Source organism: Anarhichas minor, unplaced genomic scaffold, assembly GCF_050575085.1.
Source record: "Anarhichas minor isolate MPS153535 unplaced genomic scaffold, ASM5057508v1 ptg000017l, whole genome shotgun sequence".
Lineage (NCBI taxonomy): Eukaryota > Metazoa > Chordata > Actinopteri > Perciformes > Anarhichadidae > Anarhichas > Anarhichas minor.
In genome coordinates, this window is record NW_027466463.1 from 7,940,036 (window position 1) to 7,966,325 (window position 26,290).

Consider the following 26,290-nt stretch of genomic DNA (forward strand, 5'->3'; position numbering starts at 1 on the left):
TGCCGTCTTGGACGAACAGATTCTCCCTGTTGCTGACATTCTTTAATAACATCCTCTTTTGAAAGTCACTGGCCTCCATTAAAGCGCATTGGACCACAGAAATTCAATCAAGAGCATTTTGTTATTTTCCCATTGAGTCTGTGCTCGACTTAAACGCTTAATTTAAGATGCCCGTCGCCAAAATATGCAAATGTATCCACAGTAAATGCAACAAACTCCGTTCGAGTATCCAACTAGTTTTTCTGGCTGCAATCTCCACAGCTTTGGCTCCAAATATCTTGTTGTCGCTTACAAAGAGAACAATCTACTTATAGTTTATCAGGCGTGCATCAGTAGCTTCTCAGGTCTGTCTGAGCACACCGACTGGTTTGCTGGCACACATGGTTGAACTGTCGCAACTTGTCTCCATGGTGATCAGCTTCAGGTATTGTTATGACAGGTGAGAGCTGAGCACCCCCCTTACCTAACGAATGAACGTATGTGCGTTGTGCTTGAGGCATATGTCTTTGTTCGCACATATATTACCAGGTGCAATCTCTGTATAAATGTACGCATTCCTGGAGGGTAGACTTGCATGAGCTGGATGGTATTTGTCTTTCTCTGTGTGTGTGTGTGTGTGTGTGTGTGTGAGTGAATGTGTCAGGGGGCAGATAGTTGCAGAACAGGTTGTTAAATATGCAGGAGCAGCTCTCATCCCCAAATCCCCTCTCCTCTCAGTCTGGATGACTGTGTGAGAGGCGAGCGGGACCCCCCCACCCCCGCCCCATTGTTGATCCTGTGCGGCATTTCGCTAGGGCTTGCAGCATTTTGTTATTTTCAGCCAAAGGCAATTATAGAAGTGCCAAGAACACAAAACACACACAGAGAATACACACGGTGTGTTACTGGTGTATTTGTGTTAGGCCGGTCAACACTCGGAGAATAAGGTGTTTGTGAAAAGGGATGTAATGTTTTTAGAAATGTAGTACTTGCTACCGATATCACCAAAATTACAGGATTCTCAATACCAATTTTGATAGCACGGTAAAAACAAAACATTGTGCAAGTGTTAGGGAGTCTGTCTGATATCTAATTTGTATTGTTGTGAAAACATCTCCTTCAAACAACTGTATTTACTCAAGTAGCTTTTTCAGAATTTTGGCATCGGCTTGGTACTGTTCTTGGTGCTTCTTGTGATAGCCCTAGTGCGTGTGTGTGTGAGCGTGCACGTGAGTCGTGCGCACTGCGTTTGAGTCTATATGTGCAGACTCTAATCTTTAGCGGAGGACAGGAACAAAGAGAGGGGAGGAGATGATGGAGGAGGCACATTAGGATTTTGGCTGAGATGAGGATGGAGGAAGGAGGAGGGATACATAAGGGTGGATCGGAGAGGTGGAGGCGTGGCACGAATCGACACAAAGATTCAAATTGTGACTATGTACCTATCGACATGCATGGGTTAGAAACACATGTAATCACACCAGAGCTGTGGGGACTTGGACTCGAGTCAGACGCAAGTCTCAGAAACTTGACTGACTTGAAGAATCACATCGTTTTCTCCTACAAGTAAATGGGCTGAATGCTAAAATGCTCACAATGGCAATACTAAGATGCTGGGGATGAATGTCTGAACCAAATTGAATGGCAATCCATTCAGAAGTTTCACATTTCACCGAAAACTCCAAACCTCAGCCTCGTGATGCTGATGTGTCACCAAATTTCGTGATAATCCATCAGATAGTTGAAAACCGAAAAAAGTCAAATATGCACCAAAGTCATACGGTTTTATCCTCTGGAGACCATGAATGTCTGCACCAAATGTTCATGGCAATCCATCCAATCGTTGAGTGACCGGCTAACAGACAGACAGACAGACACACACACACACACACACACAGGTCCAGGACGGCGTAGTTTCCCTCAGCGTTAATGGGAAGTGTCTCCCTTTTTGAGTTGACTTGTTGTGGTGAGTCATGCATTTTGCAGTGAGAACGCTTGTGACAGACACATCAGGAGAAGCTACAGCACACTGCACACGATGTATGCTGCAAAGTGTAAAATATAGTTTGGTATTATATCCTCCCGTCAGTGAGCAATCAGAGAGACGGCATGCTGGATGTTTTGACCGGCGGCAGCTTGTATCAGGGTAATGATGCTCTCTGTGTTTCTAGGCTTTTTGGCGGCTGTGTGCAGCAGTAGCAGTCTAGGTAGTGGCAGTTTCTCAGAAGTGTAAAAAAAACACGATGACCCCACGCAACCAAGATTATTACAGCCAGTGTTTGAAACGTATACAGTAGATATGTGAGACAAGATACCAGCATGTACACCCATGATGTGACATGCCTTTTACTGCTGCAACAAATGTACATTTTTTTTTATCTATGGGTATTTCTTTTGATTATTTGATAAACCGTTTAATCCCAAAAAGTGTCACGGGACATAATGAGGACTCAGGAGCAGACAGTCAGGTGAAGTGAAAAAAGGTTTAATTAACAAACCAAAAAACAAGCAGGGAATCCAAAGACAAGACGGAACAGGCAGACTGGGAAACTCGGAACAGGACGAGCAACACGGACGGACGGGTAGGTAGGGAAAAAACAATGACCTGGCAGTGAGTGAGTGAGAGACAGGGGTTTAAGAAGTGACTAGAACAGGTGAGAAGAGTTGTGCTGATGAGGGAGTGCTTGATTACAGATAAGGGACAGGTGAAGGGAGTTGGACTGGTGCTGAGGGAGCGACTGAGTTGAAGAGTGAGGAGCTACAGAAAAACACACAACACATAAGGCAAAGCCTGATTGTGACAAAAAGTCAGAAAATAAGTGTCATCTTCCATTTGCTTATTTTGTCAGAAAAATAGTCAAAAACTGAAAAGGTTACTGATATGTAAAATAGAGAAGAAGAAGAAACAGCGTTACATTAGACAAGCTAGAACTTATCTCGTGCCCTTTCTGAAAGTCTTTGGGGAGCTGTGTGCTACTAAGCTAATAACCCTTTTTGCCAGAAATTGTGTTTACATACTACTGATTTGTTTTGCCAGTTACATTTCGTGGGAAGCCTATAGTTGCTGCCAGGATTATATTCGGTTGGAATGATTTGCTGCACCACACTCTCGTACTGCCCGGACGTTGCATGTGGGCGGTCAGGGCGGCCGGTGGTGGGTGTGCAAAACACAAGACTTTGTCACCAGAGACTGGTGTTCACATCCTGAGTTCTGTGTGTGGCTCGGATTCAGGCAACAAACATCACTTTGAAATAGTTCAGGGGAACATCTTGTTTTTGGCTGAACTAAATATTGTATCTTGTCTTTTTCATATCAAGCCAGACCACAATCTTTCTCTCAGATCTAAGATTGTTTTACAATCTTTCTCTTAGCCAAGTGCCTTGAGTTGTTAACGATGAAAGTATAAAAGTTGAATCATTGTTTATTTGCTGGGAGCAGGTATTCTTGCAAGAGGTAGGAAAACAAATCAAGTATTTTATAACTGAGCATTTTTTTAGTAGATACATTCAGTCTCAACATTTTGCATAGAAATTATAGAGAGGTATTTATCAGTTGTCTGTCGGAGCACACTTTTAAAGATAAAGTTAATGACAGCCGATAAGAAATGACAGTAAATCAACCTCCAATTTCCCGTCAGTTCAGCGTTTTTCAAGTGCGTGTGCAAGGCTCCGTGTGACTTTATGACTTCATCATCATATCGTTTATCTCCTCGCGTGGCAGGACGTGTCTTTATGTTTTATGGCTGCGTGCTGCTTTCACATTGTACATCATTATGGGTGGATTTGGTCGGATTGGATCGGTGATAATTAAAATGCTTCGATGTGGGACTGAACTGTAGGACAAACCCAACTTTTTTTTTTTTTTTTTGTTCATCATTTCTTTCTTTCATCATTGTTCCATCCGGACAACAATGTGATTTCCCGAAGAAGCGTCTCCTCGTTTGTTCAGCTGCTGAGCGTGTTTACTAATCAGCAGGCGCGCCCACACAGTCGAGGCACCCAACAACTAGCACTTCATTATATTGCCTGTATGTTAGTTGTTGTTTGTTAGACATAGATAGCATCCAGTCCCAAGGGACGTGTCTTAACCCCTGAATATGATGTCTGACAAAAGTTATTTCTAGGAGACAGGGTTGAAAACTACAACTAACCTCGTACAAGATGCCACCTTGTACTGATTTTACTCAAAACGTTGCCGTGCAGGAAGAACTGTAATAGTAAAAAAGTGAAGTAGGACAATAATGTTGAGTTTATAGTACCAGCTATTAGCATTTATTGGGAGGGTGTCCAAATCATATAAACCACACAAGATCTGTATAAATTAAATTTGTCCATTTGCATATAAGTGTGTGTGTGTGTGTCTGTGTGTGTGTGTGTGTCTGCGCACCATGCTGGTACTCCTCCAATAAGCCAGTCAGAGAACAGCGGCTCTGCCATGTTAACAGATGGCCCTCGACTTCCCAAACAGGCTGAACAGATCGACTCTGCAGCCTGAGCGGCTCTGGCTGGGTCAGCCCCCACATGAATAAGATAGAGAACTCACTCCATCACAACACTCTCTCATCACATCTCGCCCCAGACAGTCATCTTATCGAGGAGTACATGTGCACGGACAGAACAACAGAAACACCTCGAGCACTGCCAACGGCGCAGTCATCTTCATTTACTGTTCATGGCTGTCACACCGTATACCTTAGGTTCTGTTCTGCCATGATTTTCGAGGCCGTTAACCTTGAACTGGATCGTTTTGGCCACGGATGTCATAACCTCTGCCCCCCCCCCCCCCCCCCCCCTCTGTTGGTGGTTGTGAGTCTCCCATATTTGAAGTGCTGACTGCCAGTGGTGCGAGGCAAAATAGTGAGGCCACATCTCTTGTGCTAATCCATTTACAAGTACAGTACATAGTGAACCTGCAGTTATTCCTACAGCCTGCTGTAAATCAGCCTCCCACTCGACAGTCCAACAACAGCTCTTCCCCGCTGTTCTTTTCATGCTGTGATGATGTTACCAAGCTAACTGCACGCAGCCAGCCAACCTCATTGGAAGCAAAGCCCTAAACGTGCCCTGTGGAGTTTTTCTTTATATGTATACAAACAAACAAAGTTAGATTTGCATTCACTATTTCTCACTGAAACAGTGAGACCGAATGACACTGAATGCTTTTCTTTCCTCATAAAACATTTGCAGAGCCAACTTTTGGAAGAATTTGAAAACCTGCATTGTTTTGCATCCGCGTTTGTCTTTTTCTTTCATTGCTTACCTTTCATGAAACCATCTGTGGGACTCTGCATCGCATTTCCCGCGTGCGAGCATGCCCTCGTACATGGAAATACTAACAAAATGGGAACCAATATATTAACATACCAATCAAACCGCTTCAAACCCGATTGGTTTTGTTCACCTGTGACTAACAAAACGTCCCCATGAACGACTATTTTGGTTGGTATATCTAGTTTAGATGATATTATAGATCCAAGACGAAACTGAAAAACAAATGGCGGGACTCCGAGGGAAAAAAAGTCGCATTTACAAATCCGTCTGCTACTTCAGCACCACGGACAGCGCCATAGATTCACACACAGCACAGTTAGGCTACTCATATTTCAGAGCCATGGTCGGAGCCACGGTTTTTAATTTGTTCAAAGCTCAGTGAGTCTGTTTTGTATCGTGCACTCGCTCAAGCGCTCGGGTGACGCCACGCGCAATCCTGCCACTTGTTTCATGCTCCTCTGCTGATCAACTATTGATTGATGGCAGTAACATGCCAAGAAACTTAGCGTCGCACCAGCTAAGGCAAGGACGAAGACCGCGGGCTAGCGATCACTGATGTGAACAATGAGCACTTTGAAATGGCTTTGCAAATGTTTTATGAGGAAAGAATCAGGAATAAAAGCTCATGATTGGCTGTTGTATTTTGATCGTGATCTTCAGGGGTATAGTACTTTTCCGTGAGGTGTCTAACTTCATCTTGGTTGTTCCCTGTTGGTGAGTTCATTCCCACATTCCATTGAGGGGGCCATGGTAGAGCAAAGACGCAGCACAGTAAAATATGCTGATCTAAGCTGTTTTTAAATTGAACAAGCCTATTATGGAGCATAATATTCTCTGAAACAGTAGCACATTATCTTTGCTAGTGCAATTTATGTCTTAATGCAAATCAAAAATATGAATATTGACGAAGTAATAAAAGAAGTGATGAATTGACTTAACATACCTGCACAACATCCGCTCATATTGAACCTAATTAGAATACTCCAGTCTTACGTTTAGGAGTTCATCATAGAAAGAAGTATATTCTTGAAACTTTAATAATCCCAAATGCAGGTCAGATTTACTTTGAGGTTTGCAAAGTTTTCCAACCTTTTGAACCTTTTTTTTAAGGCCACCAAAATATACGTAAATCTTACGCTAAGCCGCCGCATAATGTAAGCCTCTACATCTCAGGTCAGTCAGTTTTACAGTCAGTAAGAAAGTAGAATAGGGCTTTAAACTTCCAGAATGGTGTTGTCATTTGCAGAAAGTGAGCTCACAACCGTGCCGATAGTGGAGTCAGCATGCTGATGCGGACAATGTGACTGTTGTATTCTCCATTCGTAGATTCATAAATCCTCATCACCTTGAGGTCGGTAAACAAAGTCCTTTCATATGTTGTGCTGTTAATCTCTGTTGTCGCTACACGGACAGCAGTCGACAACAACATGAGGATAATAGGATCATCTCCTCACACATCAGCAACACACACACACACACACACACACAGACATCCAAAAACATAAGTGTGGGTAAATGCAAAGCAGCTTGACATTCCATGAATAGCTGTTCTTCATCTACTGCCTCACACAAATACACACACACACACACACACACACACACACACACACAAACATAAGCCAGCCGGTGCCAATCCTTAGCTGTATCTGGGTCAGAGCTAACAGAGATGAATCTTACTGAAGTTTCACATTGCTCCCCTTTCTTTCTTCTATTCCTCTGTTGTAGAGATGTGATTAATAACACCAATCCTTTAGGGAGCGGGGCGAATAACAGAGAGGGGGAGAGGAGGAGGGAAAAGATCTCAGAGGAGAGGGGGGGGGGACACACAGAAAGAGTGACGTACCTTGGCAAAAAGTCTCAAAGAGGCAGATCTAGCGGTGTAAAAGTTGAATGCCACATGGTGTAGGTGGCAGTGTTAAGTGAAGAGTCAAATGTGATGAATCTTTCATAACTTTTGGGAGTCAGCGGCGACTGGAAGCCTTGTTACTGGAACTGCTTGGGGGTGTGCCACTGCGTGTCTACGTTTCATATCAGAGAGCAAGCTAATGAAGCAAATTTACCTCCTGGAGACATTGAAATATATTAATTTAATCATAAACATGGACGCACGAAGGACTGATGATGGATATGTACTGTGACAGAAACAGAAACTAACGGATGATGTTGATATGCCTGCAAAGGGAAATCGAAAGTAACACAATGACTAATAAAGCTCATTAATTTCCACCAAAAAAGGAATGTTATAACATGAATAATTGCTGTGAATGAACGTACAGTATATAGTTTGATTGAAAAGCTGTTAGTATTTTGCGGGAGGAAGAACTGCCCCAAACAACGCTCGCTATGAATGTTTCATTAGGGGCACTTTCTCAATGAATATTTCATCTGCAGAAATGTCAAATAGAAAACGGCACAGAGCAGAGTGGCAGACAGTGTCCTACTGTAGCGCTGCCCTGCTGCTCTCAGTGTAGGGGGGGGGGGTTCTCTGTTCTGTGAAAATGCTGATGTAGCAGTTCTTCAGGGACAGCGGTGCTCGGAGCGAGATGCTAAAGACGGCATGTTGAAATGCTAACATGCAGATGTTTAGCAGCCATGAGGTTCAGTGTGTTAGCATGCTGACATTGGCTTATTAACACTAAACGCTAAGTGCAACTGAAGCCGATGGGAATGTCGGTAGTTTGGTCGTAAAGTGGTGGCAGCAGATTAGAAGTTAAAGTGTTGCGCGTCGCCCCGAGGGGGACGGCGATGTCTGGACCGAAATTCCGATGGCGATCAGGCCAACAGCTGTTGAGATGTTTCGCTCGAATCCAGTAATATCTACCTAATGGTGGCGCTGTAGAGGAAAAGTCACAGGATGACCCAAGTCGCTAAGCGTCATTCTTTGGGAACCATAAATGTCATAAATGTAGAAAAAGTTTTAATGGCAATCAGTCGAGACGATGACGAGAAGGGACCTACCACATAAAAACCACTAATATTACATCAACATGCAATATTGTTGACGAAAAAAGACAACGTTAAAATGCAGTTTAAAGTGTCTCTTTATTGTCATTATTTTCTAAAAAAAGAGGAGACAAAATTATTTGTCAGTAGAGCCGTTCAGTTTCCGGTGCTACTAAAATTGTTACACTTTTGTTTGACAAAGTTGAATGCTCAGACTCTTAGTCGATTCAAACTTGTCAGGATGAGGTTGACTAAATATGATGAAGATTTAAGAGGACATTTGACACAGGACTAGGACTGAGGCTGTGGTTACACTCGTCTTTTTACACACACACACATCTCGGAGCGTACAGACCTTACACTTTATGCGTCCCGGCATGATCGGATGTCAAAAGTCAGATAGAAAAGACAGATACATTTTTGTGGTGTGCCGTGAGTGAGAATTATTAATCCAGTTCAGCAGATTTCAGCTCACAGAGTCTCTCTCTAGAGTTTACCTTTCCTCTTTCCCACTATCTTATTTCTGTTTCTTTACCTTTTCCAAGCAAATTTCAACACATGAGACGTAAAAAGATGAATCTGTTTTTGATGGATATCCGGTTCTGCGTTGATGTTCTTAAACTCACAGTCTAGATGATGTCCAGTGTCTGGTCTTCTGTATTTACCGTGTTTGAAGGAGTAGAACAGGTCCAAATCCATATCTGGACACTTGAAAGTTAAAAAGCCTTTAACCAAGGAAGGCTAAGATATTAATATCATTTATATTACGAGGACTTCTTCTTCTTTCCAGTTGCGCGTCATAGTTGACGGGGCCTGTGTTGATATTGTTGCTCTGGATATAAACTTGGATTCCGCAAAAGGAGGAAAGGGTAAAACACTTTGCCATTATACTGTTATAAAGCTTCCCATCGGTCTGTAACTTGTCATCACTGTTATCCCTGTTGCTCCGCCCTCCACTCACGCCGTCCAATCGCTTGCCTTCACCATTCAGTCCCCCATTTCAATTGGTCCATCCTGCTCAAGTATGACTCAGAAAGAGGTGTGTCAGTCTACTATGTGAACCAGCACTATTTGTGTGTGTGTGTGTGTGTGTGTGTGTGTGTGTGTGTGAGAAAGAGTGCAGATGAGTGTGTGTGTGTGTGTGTGTGTGTGTGTGATCGTGTGTTATCATGCCCTGTCATTTTGAATGATGTCATGTTTCCTTATTTATTTGCCTGTTTTCTTCTGGACTCAATCTGCTCTCCGGCTCCTCTCTGTTGTCCTCCAGTTTAATTCATTTCTCTATTCTATTGTTTTTCTGTGTTCTCTCTGTTTCCGTGTCTCTTCCTCTCTGCTGGATATTTAAGCAAGGCAGCAGAGCACTCGGGGAATTCCAGTTAAATCTTTTTTTTTTTTTGATTGTTTTACAGCAACTGTTTGTGTTGACAAATGTTTCTCTCTTTTCTTCTTTTTCTTTAGACTCAGTGTTTGCTGGATTTCTAAATTGGATGTCCAGTCCTTGACATTGGCACATTTCTCCTGGCAGACACTGAGTCTCGAGGTTTACTACTGAGCCATTCACCATGAAGGACAGGGAGCGTAAAAGCAGCCGCAGCATCCAACCAAACTGCTGCCTCAGAAATGTGCAAACAGATACGTTTCTCACGGACGTTTTACTTATTTCCATTCAGATCATTTACCTTGAAGTGCACTGTTGCTGCTTTTACGGTCCGTGCCCTGCCCTTTCTTTCACAGCCACTCTTTTTATCATGTGGGTTCCAAACTTTAAGTCCCTACATCTCATCCATTTCCCGTCAGCCATACCTATCCGCACTTCTTACTAAAATATTCCAATATCCGTAAATCTCTGATGGAACTACCAAGCCCATAAAGCCTTCAGAGACATTCAGAGGAGATCCAGCTAAGCAGAAACCATTGCACCATCCAAGCTATAGCAGTATCTCGTCTTTTTCTGAGATTCATGGTGAGGCCTCCTTTCCATCGGAGTAGCTGGCACAGCATCCTTTCCACTTCACAACCCACTGCAGACACCGCCACGTGATCACCACATTCTGGACAGCTGTAGGTCCACTCCGTTCCAGACCCATTTCTCCACATATCCAATCCAACCCAACATGGGCTCACCCACACAGTCACAGTACAGCCGCAGTGCTGTACTGTGCCTTTCCCTACTCATCGGCAACCACAACCGAGGACCCTTACTGTGTCTGTATTTCCCAACAAAGACCGCCTCGGAAATGTATGGATTATGTTTTTGAGTGTGGCCGCGTCCAAAAGCAACTCCCGGGCCGAATCTCCAGCCCTTAATCATCACCCCCCCCAAAGGTGAGCTGAGAGTAGGCGTCCACGAAGGGGAAGGTGAGTACACTGGAAAGGCAAAAGGAGGAATAAGGCTCTTGGGGTTGTTTTTGGACAGGGAATTATTTACGTCTCTTGTTTTCTCTGACAAAGTTTTTCCTTCTTGTTGTCCGTCGGACCTCAGGCAGACTTTCAATGGGGGGTTCTTCGATCTCCTTACTGTCTGTAAAGTCATTCAGGAAACCTAACATGTCCACATGATCCAGCTGCTTTGCATTCCAGTTGCGCTACGGCTCAGTCGTGGCTCCATTACTGTTTCAGTGTCCACAGGAAACATTTCAGAAACAGAGCGTCCGCTCTTAATCGGACACATTTCTAATATAGTTTGTAAAACTGTTAGCTCAGATCAAGCAATCTCACTGGTTCATAGCCACGATGTAGTAACCACATGTTCGTCTAATTCCTTTGCACTTTCGGTGTCACTCCGCATCTGAGAAGAAAATGTTACACTAATGTGTTGCTAAGTGACAGGGTCACAGGGGGAGCACTTCTGCAAACATGAGCGGGTTACAGACACAAAGTCACAAAGTTAGCTGCTAAAAGAGCGACTGGCAACCCAAACTCAGGGGACCGCAGAAAGTGGAGCAACATCCTCAACCCCGCCAAGCAAAACACCTCCACCAGACAAAAAATATATAAAAACAACCCGAGTGCAAGCAGACATCCTACTGACTCTGGAGAGTTTTTTAGTGGTTGCTCAGAAACAGAAAACTATACAAATGAGACCAACTATACTGTGAATTCAGCTGTAATTAAAACACCACACAGGTGATCATGGAGAAAAAGAGGTGACAGAGCGGAGGATTAACCAGACCACTCTGTCCCACTCCTGTCCAGATGTTGGCTTCGACGGTCGGTTCTGTTGTTCGCCAAAATCAAAAGAGGATGAAGAGAAGGAGGTGTAGCTCTCCTTTTGTTTCTCTGTACAGGCCTTGCTTTTAAGACAAAATAATTTGTCTAAGTGACAAATGAAATGCATCCGTAGATATTGATTTTTAGTCAATTGCCAATAAATATAGGCATATATATATATATATAGGTTAACTTCTTTGATGAAGAAAGACAAAGACTGAGACGCTCATGTTAACAACGGTTAGAATGGCAGCGGATCATACCCGGCAGCCACGACGCGTCACAGCAGGATCAAGTGGACATTGGCCATAAAACTACAAAAATGGACAGCCGAGCTTGTTTTTGTGGGTCATCTAAGAATGTCGCAAACAAAAAAAATACATCCATTATAGATTCTAGATATTGTGCAGGTATTTAACGTAACGAGATGGAAGTCCCCATGAGATGATTGTCCTGGACGGTCTGTTAAATGTGCACAGAATTGGTGTGAAATATGAGGATGGAGATGCAGAGAGCAGGCTTCCTGTAAACCTGTACAGAGAGGTTTGCAGTTTGTGACCCCCCCCCCCCCCCCCCCCCCCCCTCTGTGCTTTGGCACCCATCCTCCTTCCCTGTCAACATGATGTCAGAGCTGAGAGAGGAGGCTTGCCGCATCAGCGAAGGAGAGGATCGAAGACAGGGGGGGGGGAAAGGCAGCAAAAAGTGGAAGCTAAATCATTTCTTCATTCCGCTCAATATCTTTCCCATCTGTTGCTACCTTGCTCAGAAAAAAACAAAACGACTGCGATGCCAGGCGAGCGCGATTCAAATTAGCAGCGGCGTCAACTCCATTCCTCATTAAGAGCAGCTCATGCGCTTTCCCCTGAGGAGGTTAGAAAGAGCAGTGGAAGTGAGAACAGGAGAATTGGGGCAGCGGTGTAATTTGGCTTCCTCAAACTTTCACCTTTCACTTCATTCCCTTCCCTCTCCTCTAGAGACTTGAGTTGAGCTTCAGCCAAAAGGTTTCTGTCTCTCTCGTTCCTTCCATTTCCTCTCCCTTAAACCCCCCTATGTCTTGTTCGGTCCTGCCCTCTTTGCCCCATCTATAATATTAAGTGGGCGAACCAATCTACCATACTTATTTCAGACATCCCATACTATATTCAACTCTGTTTTTTTCTTGGCCCTGTTTCCACTGTATGGGAAAGTAGATGGCTGTGCAGATCTACCGTGCTCAAGAACAAAGTTTAAAAAAACAACATATTTAGATGAATGGGGGGGATACGGAGGAGGAGGGGAAACAAAGGGAGTGCTGTTGTGTCTGAGCGTGGCTCGCCGTGCACCTGCAGACGGTAAGTAGAACAGAGTAAAAATAATGTTTGCTCATCCGAAGATGATGGAGCATCTCGTAGAATAGGAACTCCCAGTGAATGAACCAAGTTGTTGCATTCCACAAGGGACCCAACTGCCCCGATTCATGCCAGACTTGACCCAAAGTGCTTTAAATCGGCTTTATCATAGTCTAGCCTCATTAATAAAAACAGCGGACAAGCCGAGGAAGTGTTGCTGCAGAGACAATTCCAGGACCAGAGGCCCTTTATTGAAATGCCAGACCAAGAAGCACACCAGAGGCCACGTTATTTTCCACTTTCTGGCACGCACATCTCTGCAGGAGCTCAAGAGCAGCCAAACTCCAGCACCGGCAGCCCTGTGGTTCAGCCAACCACCGGTGTTCAGGTTCATCTCCCTTCGTCGTCAATATCAATAATTACCAGCAGGCGCAAAATGATCTTTCAGCAAAGACGATCCTGAATGTAGAATAATTAACTTGAAGCTCAGCAGCAGTGCAGGCCTCTCTGCAGGACCTCAACAGCTCTTCAACTTGCAATGCTCAATTCAGTCAGGTCCCTATTCTAAATATTCACCTGTTTAAAGAATTTGATAGGAAATTCTAATAAGGCGCCTCCCTGTTTTCTGATCTCCACCAGGAAAGACCAACTATACCATGAAGTACATAAGTCCCCTGCTTGAGAGAAACTCGAATTTAACTGTGGAAAAGTACATCACACTAAATTTACCTTGTGCGCCCCCCCCCCCTTAAGGTTTTTCACCCATAGCCTTTATGTGGGAATGGCCTGTATTTGCTCATGCCACCTATTATTTGAATACTAACTTTTATTAAAAAACAAGTCAGAGATGTCAGACTTCCCCCAGCGGTATTTGAACACATCATAATTCTTTTATGGATAAATTACGAATGAAAAGGCAGGACGGCAATTTCAGGTCAAGTCGAGGGGGCGTACTGGTGACTGATTAGCAGAGAGAGTGCATCCGTTGAAATCAATATTGACCAGGCGTCTGCAGGGCAGCTCATGGAGGTGAAACACTACTCGACACTTACTGAAATTCAACACACTCCTGGATACTGTAGAGTTCTGTGCTCTCCACTGATAGTGACTGTGCCCCTGATAGGGCTTATCTCAAGAGAGGAATTCCAATCCCAAAAGACGCAGATATACATTCAACATCAGGAATGGATCGGTATTCTGTTAACGGAGTCTGCTTACTCAGCTCCCCTGCCTTATTCCCCGATCTCTGGGGAGAGTTTCACAGATACGATTGGGAAACACACCATGTATTGTACACACACACACACACACACACACACACACACACACACACACGTTGGAACCGTTCCAGCCGAGCACAGCAGCGGCCGGAGCAGCACACCTGGGATAATTGGGCAGAGAGGGAGAGCTCACAGCACCCAGGGTGTGTGTCGTATGTGCGCGTCTCTACCCTCGTGTGACCTAGAGCCTCTCCTTCACTGATAAGATGATAGATAGTGCAAGCTTCCTCTCTCTTCCTCATCCTCATCTCCCAGCCCGTCCATCCATCCTCTCTGGATGCAGGAAAGAGGTGGGGAACAAAGTGATGGATGGAGTGTGGAAAACTTTTCTCCCGTGTTTTGTTCTTTTCCTTGAGAGGACAGAAGTGAAAGAAGTAAGCATGGGGTGGGTGACACGTGATGTTCAGAGAGACAGAGGGAGAAATGGCCAAATCTCTAGACAGGAAAGTCTAGGCAGCAGCCTCCTCCGCAGAGTCTTTCGTGCACACACACACACATGTTGAGCAGTGCTGTTTATCTCCCATCACACTCACTGAGGGGAGAGTCAATTTAAACAATTGTTGACCAGAGGAGAGGAAACATGATTTGATTAGTCATGACAGCAGACCACAGGAGGGCCTGGCTGGAGTCTCTCTTTCTCTCTGTCCGTTATCTGATTTGCCTTCCCCTTCTTAATATTTTCACATATCTCTTATTCTTAATGTGAGTCAACCACCTTGAGCGACTTGAGTGCGAGGAGAGTGTTGTTGTGTTTCACTAACCGCATTTTTTTTTTTTTCAAAGCAGCTTTGGATGCTCCAGTCCTCAACACACACACAAGGTCTACTGTACAGTGTCCCAGTATGTTACCTCCTATCTCACTTTATGAACGCTACCTCCCCCCCCCCTCCTCCTCCCCCCCCCCCTCCCCCTCCTCCCCCCACTTACTTCCCCCTTCCAACAGAAGCTCAGAGTAAGCCCTACTACTCAGATTACTCCCCCACTCGCCTGCTCATCCACAAGATGTGCACCAGCCAATACCTGGACCTGTTCATCACCATCATCATTGGGCTCAACGTCATCACCATGTCAATGGAGCACTACCAGCAGCCCAAGGTCAGATCTGGGGGGGAGGACGGTGGGGTAAAGAGGGGCCCTTGCTTGAAATATTTAAACCTGCACTTCAGTAATAAATTCAAATGTGTCCTAGAGTTTGTCTTATCGGTCACTCATTGCAATCACGTATCGGGCGTAGTGACATCTAAGTGTGGTGTGATGGATTCAATGCAGTTTGTTTGCGTACTGCGTCAGTACCCCGACTGACAAGTGCATTTATTTTATCCTGTGTTACACACAGTTTTGTGTCTGGTTTTAACAGTTTCAAAGCCATTTTTACCACTACACAAATACAATTCAGGTGTAAATACCAAATTCTGATAAATGTTTTAGCTTTTAGCTCATGAATATTGGCATGTTGGCTGTCTGAAAAATATCAGTATCTGCTTTGGTTTTTAAAACTTTATATGGAATATTAGTTTCAATCTTCCTAGAACAGCAGGTTTATGGCTTCACAGTACTTCAGATAGTGTCAGAAATACAAGCTGTGCCAATGATAATAAAATGTCAATAATAAAAAAGAGCATGTCAAAACACCGTTACTAGTTCTTTAAACAAGGGAAAGGAAGGGAGCAGGTCAGCAGACAATAAAAAGAAAATAAGTTAAGGATTGGAAAAGCCTTCAAGGAAAGGCAATGGTGAAGAGAGGTCAAAACAATAAATACGAGATTAATTCTGGTAATACAAATCATATGTATTCTAAGAATCCACACCAAGGTCTGCTGTGGATACTTAGGATTTATAGCACATGTTAATCGCCACCAGGCAGCTGTTCCAGCTGGGATTTGTCTTTTGTTCCTCAAATTAGAAATATTTCTATTGCTTCAACATATTGTTGGCCACCTGCTGCAGAGCTGATCTAAACCCTGAGGTGGAGGTAGAACAAAAGATGGCTGAGGGAGGTGGAGGGGAGAGATGGTATTTAGCAAAATACCACAAGAGTAAAAGAGACAAAGTGATGCAGCGTAAAAGAGTGAGAGGTATTAGCAGAAGAAGATTTGAGAAGAATACAGTGACAGTAATAGGGCAGATAGGCCGGCAGTGTGGCCTGGTAGATGGAAATGGGGTCGGGTGGGAGGTAGTAAGGTTGTTAAAGACATAAGAAGTATAGAGGAATTATCCTGGGGATGAATAGGACTTTTGGTAGAGTAAAAGTGTTTTATGGTACAGACGTTTATTGGGTAGAATATAAAGTCTTAAGGTACAATAGAAGGTTGCTGGGTAGAATAGAAGGTCTTTGGCTCCAAAATAAGGTTGTTGAGGTTGTTAAGGTACAATATATCGTTCTTGGGTAGAATACAAAGACTTTGGTTACCATAGACGGTTTCTGGGTAGAATAGATAGTCTGAAGATATTCAAGAGTGTGTGATTCTAATTTGAGAGCTGGCCTCACTGATTTTTTTAATTGTTTCACTCAAAACTCTTACCAAATTGAAAAGAAACCTGCTCTTGATTAGAGATATAGGAAAAAATCTCCATAGTTGTTGGGTATAGTGGGTATTTAAGTCAGGGGTGTTAAGGAATTCACTATTTGTAGTGAATGGTTATACAGTTGATCAAATATTGTTTGGTTGAATGGATTGTCTCTAGGTAAAGTTAAGAGTCTTATTAAGAGTAAAGAGATGTATCACAAACTGGAACTATAGCTGTGAGTCGATGAATTGCCACCAGTAAGGATTTAGTGAAATCCCTGTTGACCACCAGTTCTCTCCCTGTCTCGCTGCTAAAGGTCAGTTTCTACATGCAGATGGGCACTTTGAATTCTCCCACAGGCTAAAATGGACACTTTTGATTCTAATGGCCTTTTTTTTAATGATGAGGGAGGGGCCGGACAATGTGGGTGATCTGTTAAGAGAATAGCTAACTCTAAAAAAGAGGACAGAGTTTACAACATGGACCTTGCAGACTTGTGAATGTAGGAATCATGTATAGGTAGACAGCTATCCAGATATCCACCATAGCAAGTAAAAATTGGTGAGATCCTTTCATTGACTTTCAGCACATTTCTTACACTGAGAGGCAATGAAATCCACAGCTCACTCTGCTTACATACCAGATAAATAAGCATAAATGCAATGCTAGCTCTACTGACTTCTCAACATGGATACTTGTGCACTTTATTAATCTGTAATATTTATCCATCCTTCAGGAGTTGAAAAAGGCATTGACGATCTGCAACTACGTCTTCACCGTCATCTTTGTCCTGGAGTCCATCTTAAAGTTGGTGGCCTTCGGCTTCCGACGCTTCTTCAAGGACAAGTCAGTATTTAATTGCCATGATCCCCCTTAAAGGAACAGTGTGTAGGATTACCGGGGATTTATTGGCAGAAATGGAATATAATATTCATGTTTTTACAAGTGTATAATGAACTCAAACTAAGAATTGTTGCGTTTTAGTTCCGTTCAAATAAGTCCCTCATATCTCCTTCGGGAGCGGGTCCTCTTCATAGAGTCCGCCATGTTGCGCCGCCATGTTTCTACAGTAGCCCAGAATGGACAAACCAAACACTGGCTCTAGCTGGAGCCTTGCGGGTATTTTACGTTACCTGAAGGCCAACATAGTTCTCCAACACGCTTGGAAAGGGAGGGAACCACACCAGTAGATGCCACTTAACCATACACACTGGTCCTATAAGTGACGTAATCACCTTTGTCAAACAACTCCGACAAAGAACCGACAGAAATCCTGAAAAAAAACCACTTAACTCCTAGTTTAGAGTTTTGACACGTTAGTGGACGTGATATTGTAATAGAGCGGTGGGTAAAGGTACCGCTCTCTAACTGGCTGGGAATTTAGATTTTGAACACTTTGAAGTCAAGTTGACAGTACCTGGGAAAGAAAGCAGCCCGCCGACTCCTGATCTGAGTCTGCCGTATCTATTCTTATGATACACTAAAATTAAATGATACCATTGCTGCTTTTTTAAAATCTGCCTAATAACACTAAAATATTCTGCACACTCCCATGCATACAGAAAATTGTCTCTAAATTTAAAGTTGATGTGCCCTCTATGTTTGAAAGGTTGTAAAAAGCGTGTTTTCCACTCCTACTCGAAGCCCTGCAGCCGTCGGCGGCTTGGATTCCTTTTCAGTTACATTGAATTCTAGTAACACAAGGTTTCAAGATGTCTATCAGGTCTAATCAAACCACCTCTGCTGCACATATCCGTTGTCCATCTCTACGATTAGTATCATGTTTCAAGCAGTCGTAGATTCAACAATAGTGTGCGTAGCTCAACACACAGCTTGTTTGTTGCTCTGAATGAGTGAAAACACAGATTACAGGACTGATTAGTAAAACTTCACTCTTCTGTTCATGACAAGAGTCTGATGTGTTGTATTTTACAAATATATCAGTTTTTGAAGCCAGTCACATTTATCATAGGTTTCAGTGAAAAGAAGTGATCTAAGTCAGTGCTAGGGACCGACGAGTGTGTGTGTGTAGGTGGAACCAGCTGGATCTGGCCATCGTGCTGCTGTCCATCATGGGCATCACTCTGGAGGAGATCGATGGCAACGCGCTGCCCATCAACCCCACCATCATCCGCATCATGAGAGTGCTGAGGATCGCACGAGGTATGAACCCCCTGCCTCCTCCACAACCGCCCTTCAATTTTCATCCATCCGTCCATCCATCCATCCCAACGTCGAGCTGACACACTCTCTCACAGACACGTGCACACTCTCTTTCACGGTGCTGTAATTTTAAGATGCCTCGTTAAACAGCCACGTCCCCGGGACTCCCATCTTAATCATTTTTGCACGGCAGGTCTCAGCAGGGTTCGGGCAGGGTGTGAGTCGACCAGATGGCACAGAGAAACACAGTAAGCTGACAAACACAGCACTGAGAAGGAGCTGAGAGTTGAAAGTATTGAGACAAAGACTGAGAAATGGGAGAGATGAGGACAGAACGCTACGGGTGGGACTCTTATGGCAGTAATTGAATTAAACTCCGAGAAACTGAGACTATAGGTATGGAGGGAGTAAATGAGAGGAGAGAGGGAAGAGATGAGAAACAAAAGGAGGAGGCACGGATGATGCATGACTTCTGACCTGAAAATAGATTATAAGAAGATGGAAAGAGGAGGGATTGATGTTGGAGTGAAAAAAAGTATGAATGAGGAGGAGATACATGAAAGGAGGAAAAGGTATGTCGATGGGTGAGAGAGACGGAGGGCGTAGAGTTTAAATGGCGGGGCAGGTGGAGGTGGTTCAGAATTGGGAAGGTCGAGGTAAAGAAACGGTGGATTTGGCAGGAGGGAAGAAGAGGAAGGGGAGAGCAGGACTGCCCGTGTGCTTCGAGCTGATTACTCTCCGGGTAATTAAAGATAAGAGGAAGGTCGGAGGGGAGGAAACGGGGGCAAGAGGAGGAGAGTCCCGGCAGAAAGAGGAGATGAGACGGGCAGGAGGGAAGCTCACCTGTTTGGTCTGATTACTGGACGCGTAATAGAAGAAGTAGCATGGAAGTCGTTATCGATTACTGTCACACAGAAGACCGGGCACAAACACATGCTCTAGTGTGCAATGTGTGATTTGGCTGGGTACAGTAGTCGGCTCGTTTTACATCTGGCATCAATGTGCATCTCATGTTCAGACTGTGTATCATTCACACACTGGCTCCGCTGTCATCACATTTGAACTTTCCTCGTCGACATTGATGTGCAAGTTACATCTTCTGTTGTTTGAAGCGAAACTCTTTGTCTTTCACAATTCTCACGTTCAGATTTTAGCGACTTCGATTTTTTTTTCTTTCTATATTGCGCATACTTAAAGGAATACTTTGACATTTTGGGTAATATGCTTGTCCGCTTTTAGAGACGATCATTACCACTCTCATGTCTGTATGGAAATTATAAAGGTAACGCCAAGAGCCAGTTAGCTTAGCTTAGCACAAAGACGGGAAGCAGGGGGGGAAACAGCTAGCCCGTCTCTATCCAAACGTTTCTGCCTACCAGCTAAACTCATGGCTGTTTAATTTACATCTGTAGTTTAAACCCAAAATCTTAGTTTCTTGGTCTAGGCCAGTGACCCACTGTAGTTGTGTCATCACTGTGGGGTTGCTAGGCAACTAGTGGAGACTCCTGGAAGTCAGCCCAGGCCACAAAAAAAAACAAATTTTTCGAGCATCTCTACTTCTCCATTCATTGATATGCACTGTCTGTCAGTCTTGGCGTGCCTCCACTGGTACCCCATTGCCATACCAATGACTTAAAAAGGAATAAAAGTACATGTGTGGCTCCACTAACGGAGCAGGATTAGTCTGTAAGGAAGGAAGATATTGAGTCCTTTCAATTTCAAAGAAGGCGTGATGGCACAAGTCCCTGTTCTGTTATGTAAGACTGAACATTCTTAATATTGGTTCGACAATTTTTTCATTTTCTGTGTGTGTATATATATATATATATATTTATATGTGTGTGTGTGTGTGTGTCCGCAGTTTTGAAGCTCTTGAAGATGGCGGTGGGGATGAGAGCTTTGCTGGACACCGTTATGCAAGCCCTGCCTCAGGTACACAGTCAACTCTGTTAAATAACATCCGCCGAAGCCACCGAGTTCTCTTTTCCTTCCTCATCCTTGTTTTTCTACATGGAGCTTTCATAACACGTCCCACCGAAGCTGTGCCTAAAGTTACATCCCACAAGCCTTTCGTTTTTCGGTACATAGTCTTCTGTTTCGGGGCGTCGTCGTTTCCCTTGAGCTCTTTTTTTTTCACCGACTCTAGAGACCCTTATTTGCATAACCACCCCCCCTGCTGAGATCGGGAAGTGAATGTAGCTTCAGGTATTTGTTTTGAACGGCGGTGGGTGGTGGACTTGGTAAAGTAGAACAATTTCTGCAGCGTTTTGGATTGAGTGAGAAAAATAACGCTCAGTCCTACGTTCACAGCGCTCTATAATACTACCTCTGTCTGTCATTCAGAGAGAGAGAGAGAGAGAGAGATTGTCGTTCCAGGCTAATTCCTCCTGGAGCTTGTTCATGATTAATACATCCCATAATAATAGGGGGTGGTGGGAGTGGGAGCAGGTTGCCACACGCTGATTAGCATTGACAGTAGTAGCAGCCACAAATCCTCAAGCTTTTCACGACCTAAACCTAAACCTCAAGTATCAAAGCAGTGACTCCATGTTGTCTTTTTCACTCTTGTCCGGGATCAGCTGCACTTTTAGAGATCCTCATATTTTTATCGGATGTTTCTACTTTTTACTCCTTTGCGTTAGTCTTCTTACAAGTTGATGATCCACGAAAAACACGTGGACATAAAGAAACAGCATCGCTCGTATTTTGCAGTGTAAACAACTAAGACGAACCAATATGTTTGAGAAACAACGAGTTTAGCTACAACTGACGGGGTCTAATCTTCCCTAAATCCAGCAGAGTAGGGACAAAGGAGAGCATATCAATGTTCCAGCTCAATCTACTCTTAATGTAGCACATTAGGAAGACTTTTCAAAGGGTTTATTGGTCTTAGCAATGTTTTTATCCCTGGGTCGGTTATGTTGAGATCACCCCCCTACACTTTATAGCCTACTGATCATATACTCCTTGAAAGCGTCGCAACTCAAATTAGCCGGCAATACATTTTTTCTTGACTTTTAGACATTCATATGTCCACAGTGACTGAATGGATTTTTACCATTCAAGCTACATTTGAAACGTCCATTTCCCTTTGTTCTTTTTGCAATTGAACTGAGAAGATACACCCTGGGAACGTAGGAACGACCCCGGACAGGGCTGCTAACTTCAGTCCACGTTATAGCACCAACTCCCACACAATGATGAGATACTACACAGTGGATGTGCCACTTTTTTTTTTTTTATCCACTCAATGTAGCACGAACGCTCAATTAAAGCTTAGTTACTACGACTCGGATAGTTAGCCACACATGCTAACATATAAAACACACTGTCAAATCCGTTCCTTACATTCGTCTCCTGGTTTTGGAAAGGAGGGAAAAGAAAGAGATCATCGTCCAAACTCTTTCAATGCTTCAATGTGCAGAGAAATCAAAGGCTTGACAGGCCTGCCATGCCTAGTTGCGGCTCTAAGCTATAATTGGACAGTCCCCGTTAGCGAATGGTTCAATTGCAAATTGCCTATATTTTGTCTTGGCTGCTTCATCATGACCCGTTGTTGTCCCTCGTTATTGGTTTATTTTGCCAGGGATTTCTCTCCTCTGACTAATCCCTCTCTCTTCCTGTTGTCTCTCTCTCTCTGCAGGTGGGGAACCTGGGTCTTCTCTTCATGCTTCTCTTCTTTATTTTTGCAGCGCTGGGGGTAGAGCTGTTCGGTGACTTGAGTAAGGGACACGTGCACCGTGTACAAAAACGAGTCACACACAGACACACCACTCAGTATTTAATTCCCCCCCCTCTGTGGGTTTAATCTATCTGATGTTAATTGCTTTCCAAAACCCTTTGTTGAAATGCCGTATCGATTTCTCTTTTTCACATTCTAGCTTGTAGCTTTCAGACTAATAAAATACCATATAAAGGTTATTAACATTTAATTGCAAAGCCCTGATGTTGTTACATCTCTCTTTCTCTCCATCTCTCTCCTTTACTATCTGGCTATTCCTCTCCTTCTTCATCCCCTCCCTCCTCCTCCTCCTCCTCCTCTCCCAAGTCTGTGATGAACTGCATCCATGTGAAGGTCTGGGGCGCTATGCGACGTTCAAAAACTTTGGGATGGCATTTCTGCTGCTCTTCAGAGTTTCCACTGGAGACAACTGGAACGGCATAATGAAGGTGAAACTACCACTGCTTATGTAGTGAGGCAGACTAGCAAGAGCGTGGCGGTCGTTGTGATGGATGGAAAAACATCTGACTTTGACACCAGAGACCTGACACCATCAACAGCATCTTTCCCTAACTTTCACCACACTATAGCTGAAGTTATCCATGTATGGATATTGCAGACAAGACGCTCTATGATGCTGCCCTAGCTAAATGTCAGCATGCACATAAATAACAATGTTAACAATCTGATGTTTAACTAGCTAAATTAGATGTAAAGGTATAATGTATACCATGTTTATCATCTTAGTTTGCAGTACATATGAAGTACAGTTTTGCAGGTATTTGCTCAAATGAAAGATTTGACCTGACGGGGGCACTAGATTAAAGATTCAGGGGATCAACAAAATGATTACAGTTCCTTCTGATGGGGAACATTAATGTGTTCTTCCAACAGTTGTTGAGACATTTCACTAACAATCACAAAGGTGGCTCGAATCATGGTATTGCCAAAGTCCAATGTCTGCGCTAAAGGCTGGTGACAATCCAAATAATAGATGTTGGCATATTTTACTGGATAAGTGAAAACGTTCACCGGCTAGTGACGCCAAAGTAAGCAGGCTTTTTCCTTTGGGCAGCATGAATATCACGGGAATCCTTCCAACAGCATTTTCTGGACTGACCGGCATTGCCATCCCTAGAGAGACAACATTGCCATTGGGCATTCAGGCTGTCCGTATTAAATGTGATCCAGGTTTTTTTTGCACAATCATCCAATAGCAGTGTTCTGTTTGTGTACTGCCTGCTGGTAAAGCTGTAGCTGATCAGCTCATGCTTCTTCCAGGACACATTAAGAAACTGCGGCCAGAACAGCACCTGCTACAACACCGTGGTTTCTCCCCTCTATTTCGTCTCCTTCGTTTTGACCGCTCAGTTTGTCCTGGTCAACGTCGTCATTGCCGTCCTGATGAAGCACCTGGAGGAGAGCAACAAGGAAGCCAAGGAGGAGGCGGAGCTGGAGGCGGAGCTGGAGCTGGAGCGCCAGATGCAAAGTGGAGACATGGCAACGAGGTCGCCCCAGCTCACCCCTCTGGCGCCGGGCATGGACAGGTCGAGCTCCGGGGGTTCCCCCTGGAGGTCCACTGGAGGAGGGGACGGGGACCAGGAAAGAGAATGTCCTATGGACTCGCCCACTGCTGATATAACCAGAGACTCTGTAAACATCACAGCAGACCCCCCTTCATGCCTGGAGCCCCCGCTGGAGGTAAGGAATCTGTTTTGGTGTTCCTTATAAGCGTATTTTGGTTGTTTTGTAATGATATCCCAGAATACCCCTGTGTGCGTGCCTTTATCGCTACACGCTACATCACCATTGTGAGCATTGATAAGATCCACATAATTGCACACAAGTAAAAGTGAGACTAAACGTCATTAGATAATGTCTCGGTCAGATTGCGCAGAGTCTCAGAGGTCCACTCATCGCATCCTGAACAACATGACAGATGCTCTGAGGTCACTTCCTGCTGGGGGCCAGGCCGTGAGGCCAGTCAGATGAGCCCCACGTCTCCGGTCATTAGTTCTGAAACTATTAGTTAACTCTCCGGCCCATGCTGAGGGACACTGAGCATGCTGGATGGTAGCTGAAATAATAGATTTCTTGGGAGGAATGTCTCTTCGCTGTCTGAACCGTAGCCCGTATGTAAACAAACTGTAGCGGAGTATTGGCCATAATAGGACATATTCACTCCATATTCTGGCATCATTTTAAAATATAAGTGGATGCATTTATGAGTGAAAAATGCACTGGATATGCAAATGTAGGTGTAACCCATACTGACCCATATCAGCATGGCTTACAGTTTGTTGTGCCTGACTGTGTGTGTGTGTGTGTGTGTGTGTGTTGCTGGTCCCTGTAGAGGACATGCCAGTCAGTGATAGGTCACAGTGCCATGGGAAAGCTGGACCACAGGGCCTTGTTGTTCACTTAAACAGCTATTTCCAGATGGCGGGGAACTTTTTTTTAGGGGGGGGGGGGGGAGGGATAGGAAGTAGAGGTCTCGCTGTCGTTATGTTTCCCCTGGAAGATGTTATCCTCCTTCCTCAGCCGCTCCTCCAAAAAACATGTGTGGTTAAGCCGCAATCTCCTCTCCAGCCCTGTGAGAGACCAGCTCTACTGCGGTGTCGTAGTGCCCCCTTGTGGAGTTCAATGGTAAAACACATAAGAGCCTGTGGTGGATAGATGGTTGGTTGGGAGTAGGTTATATATATACTGCATATTTAGTTGCTGCATGAAAGCCTTAGGTTATTTAGGACGACACTTCCAGGTCTGGATACTAACTAAGGCACAGTGTGATAGATACTCTCGTTCTCGTACTTCATGTGTTGCTTATGTCTTGTTTCTGCTTGTATATCTGTTTGTTTTCGACCTGATCGATTCTTTTCCTTCCCTTTCTTTCTTTGTCATCCACTCTTTCTTTCCACATTTTATTCCTGTGTCTCTGTCTTGACTTTTTCCTTTTCTTCAACTTCTTTCCGTCCCCTCCTTCTCTCTCTCTTTGTTTTCTTTCTCTGTTCCTCTCTCCGCTCTGTCTTTTCCCTCTGCATCATCTAAGTTTGTCCAGCGGAGAGCGCAGTTTGACTCGGTCTCCCTGGTCATCCAGGGTTCAATGGAGGGAGAGTTGAGCTTGATGGACAACCTGTCTGGCTCCATCTGCCACTACTACGCGCTGCCCCCCAAGCCCCGCAGGCACAGCAGCGACGAGAAGGTCAATAATCACCAGAGTTATGATTCACTTCCTCCATTTCATACGTCCAGTGGGTCTTATTTTTTTGGAGGAGGCTGCACAAGCAATCATGAAAAAATGAAAATTACAAAGCAGAAGTTGCTGCTGAATGTCAAGAACAAAACCCAAAACATTACAGACAGCATTCTTTTCCTTTTACACAAGGGTAAATACCATAACATGCCTTGTTTTCAATACAGTCTCACTTAGGGACTTTCTTAAAAGGAGTGATACTTTCAAGGGTCAGTTCATCTAAATAACAATACATCCCATTTTCCCATTTTCTCCTGGTTTTCAGCCCAGGTTTTGAGATCATTCCAAACGCATTAAAGGTGAATGGAATTTTAGCTTTTTAGCTGTTTTTGTGTTACTAATTAAATAACCGCATGTTCTTTCAGAAACAATGCCCTTGCCACTCAGGATAATCCACAGACCCACAGAGAGATGCCGCGGTTTTAAGCGTAATTTTCCAGTGCTGTGAGCAGCACAAACAGTTTTATTGACCTCAGTGGGTTAAAACCAGTCCTATTATCTTTGTGCTAGTTAAGCTATTTAACATTATGATTTGCATTGTATTGTATGTATTAGGTGTATGTTTTTTTTTGTCTTTTAGCCTCTCAGGACCCTGTTGAAAATACATTTTAATATCAAATCAAATGTAAATTCT

At 44.0% G+C, this 26,290-nt stretch overlaps 1 protein-coding gene across 1 annotated transcript in view; it reads left to right on the forward strand.

The window, feature by feature from the left end:
- The window catches only part of cacna1g (calcium channel, voltage-dependent, T type, alpha 1G subunit), a 208,022-nt gene that overhangs the window by 172,090 nt on the left and 9,642 nt on the right, over positions 1-26,290 (forward strand). Inside the window, exons 28-35 of the mRNA XM_076093207.1 lie at positions 14,955-15,106; positions 17,256-17,365; positions 18,552-18,682; positions 20,544-20,614; positions 22,326-22,404; positions 22,731-22,852; positions 23,685-24,104; positions 25,453-25,605. Of these exons, the coding sequence (XP_075949322.1) occupies positions 14,955-15,106; positions 17,256-17,365; positions 18,552-18,682; positions 20,544-20,614; positions 22,326-22,404; positions 22,731-22,852; positions 23,685-24,104; positions 25,453-25,605 (1,238 nt within the window). The remainder of the gene's footprint in view (positions 1-14,954; positions 15,107-17,255; positions 17,366-18,551; positions 18,683-20,543; positions 20,615-22,325; positions 22,405-22,730; positions 22,853-23,684; positions 24,105-25,452; positions 25,606-26,290) is intronic.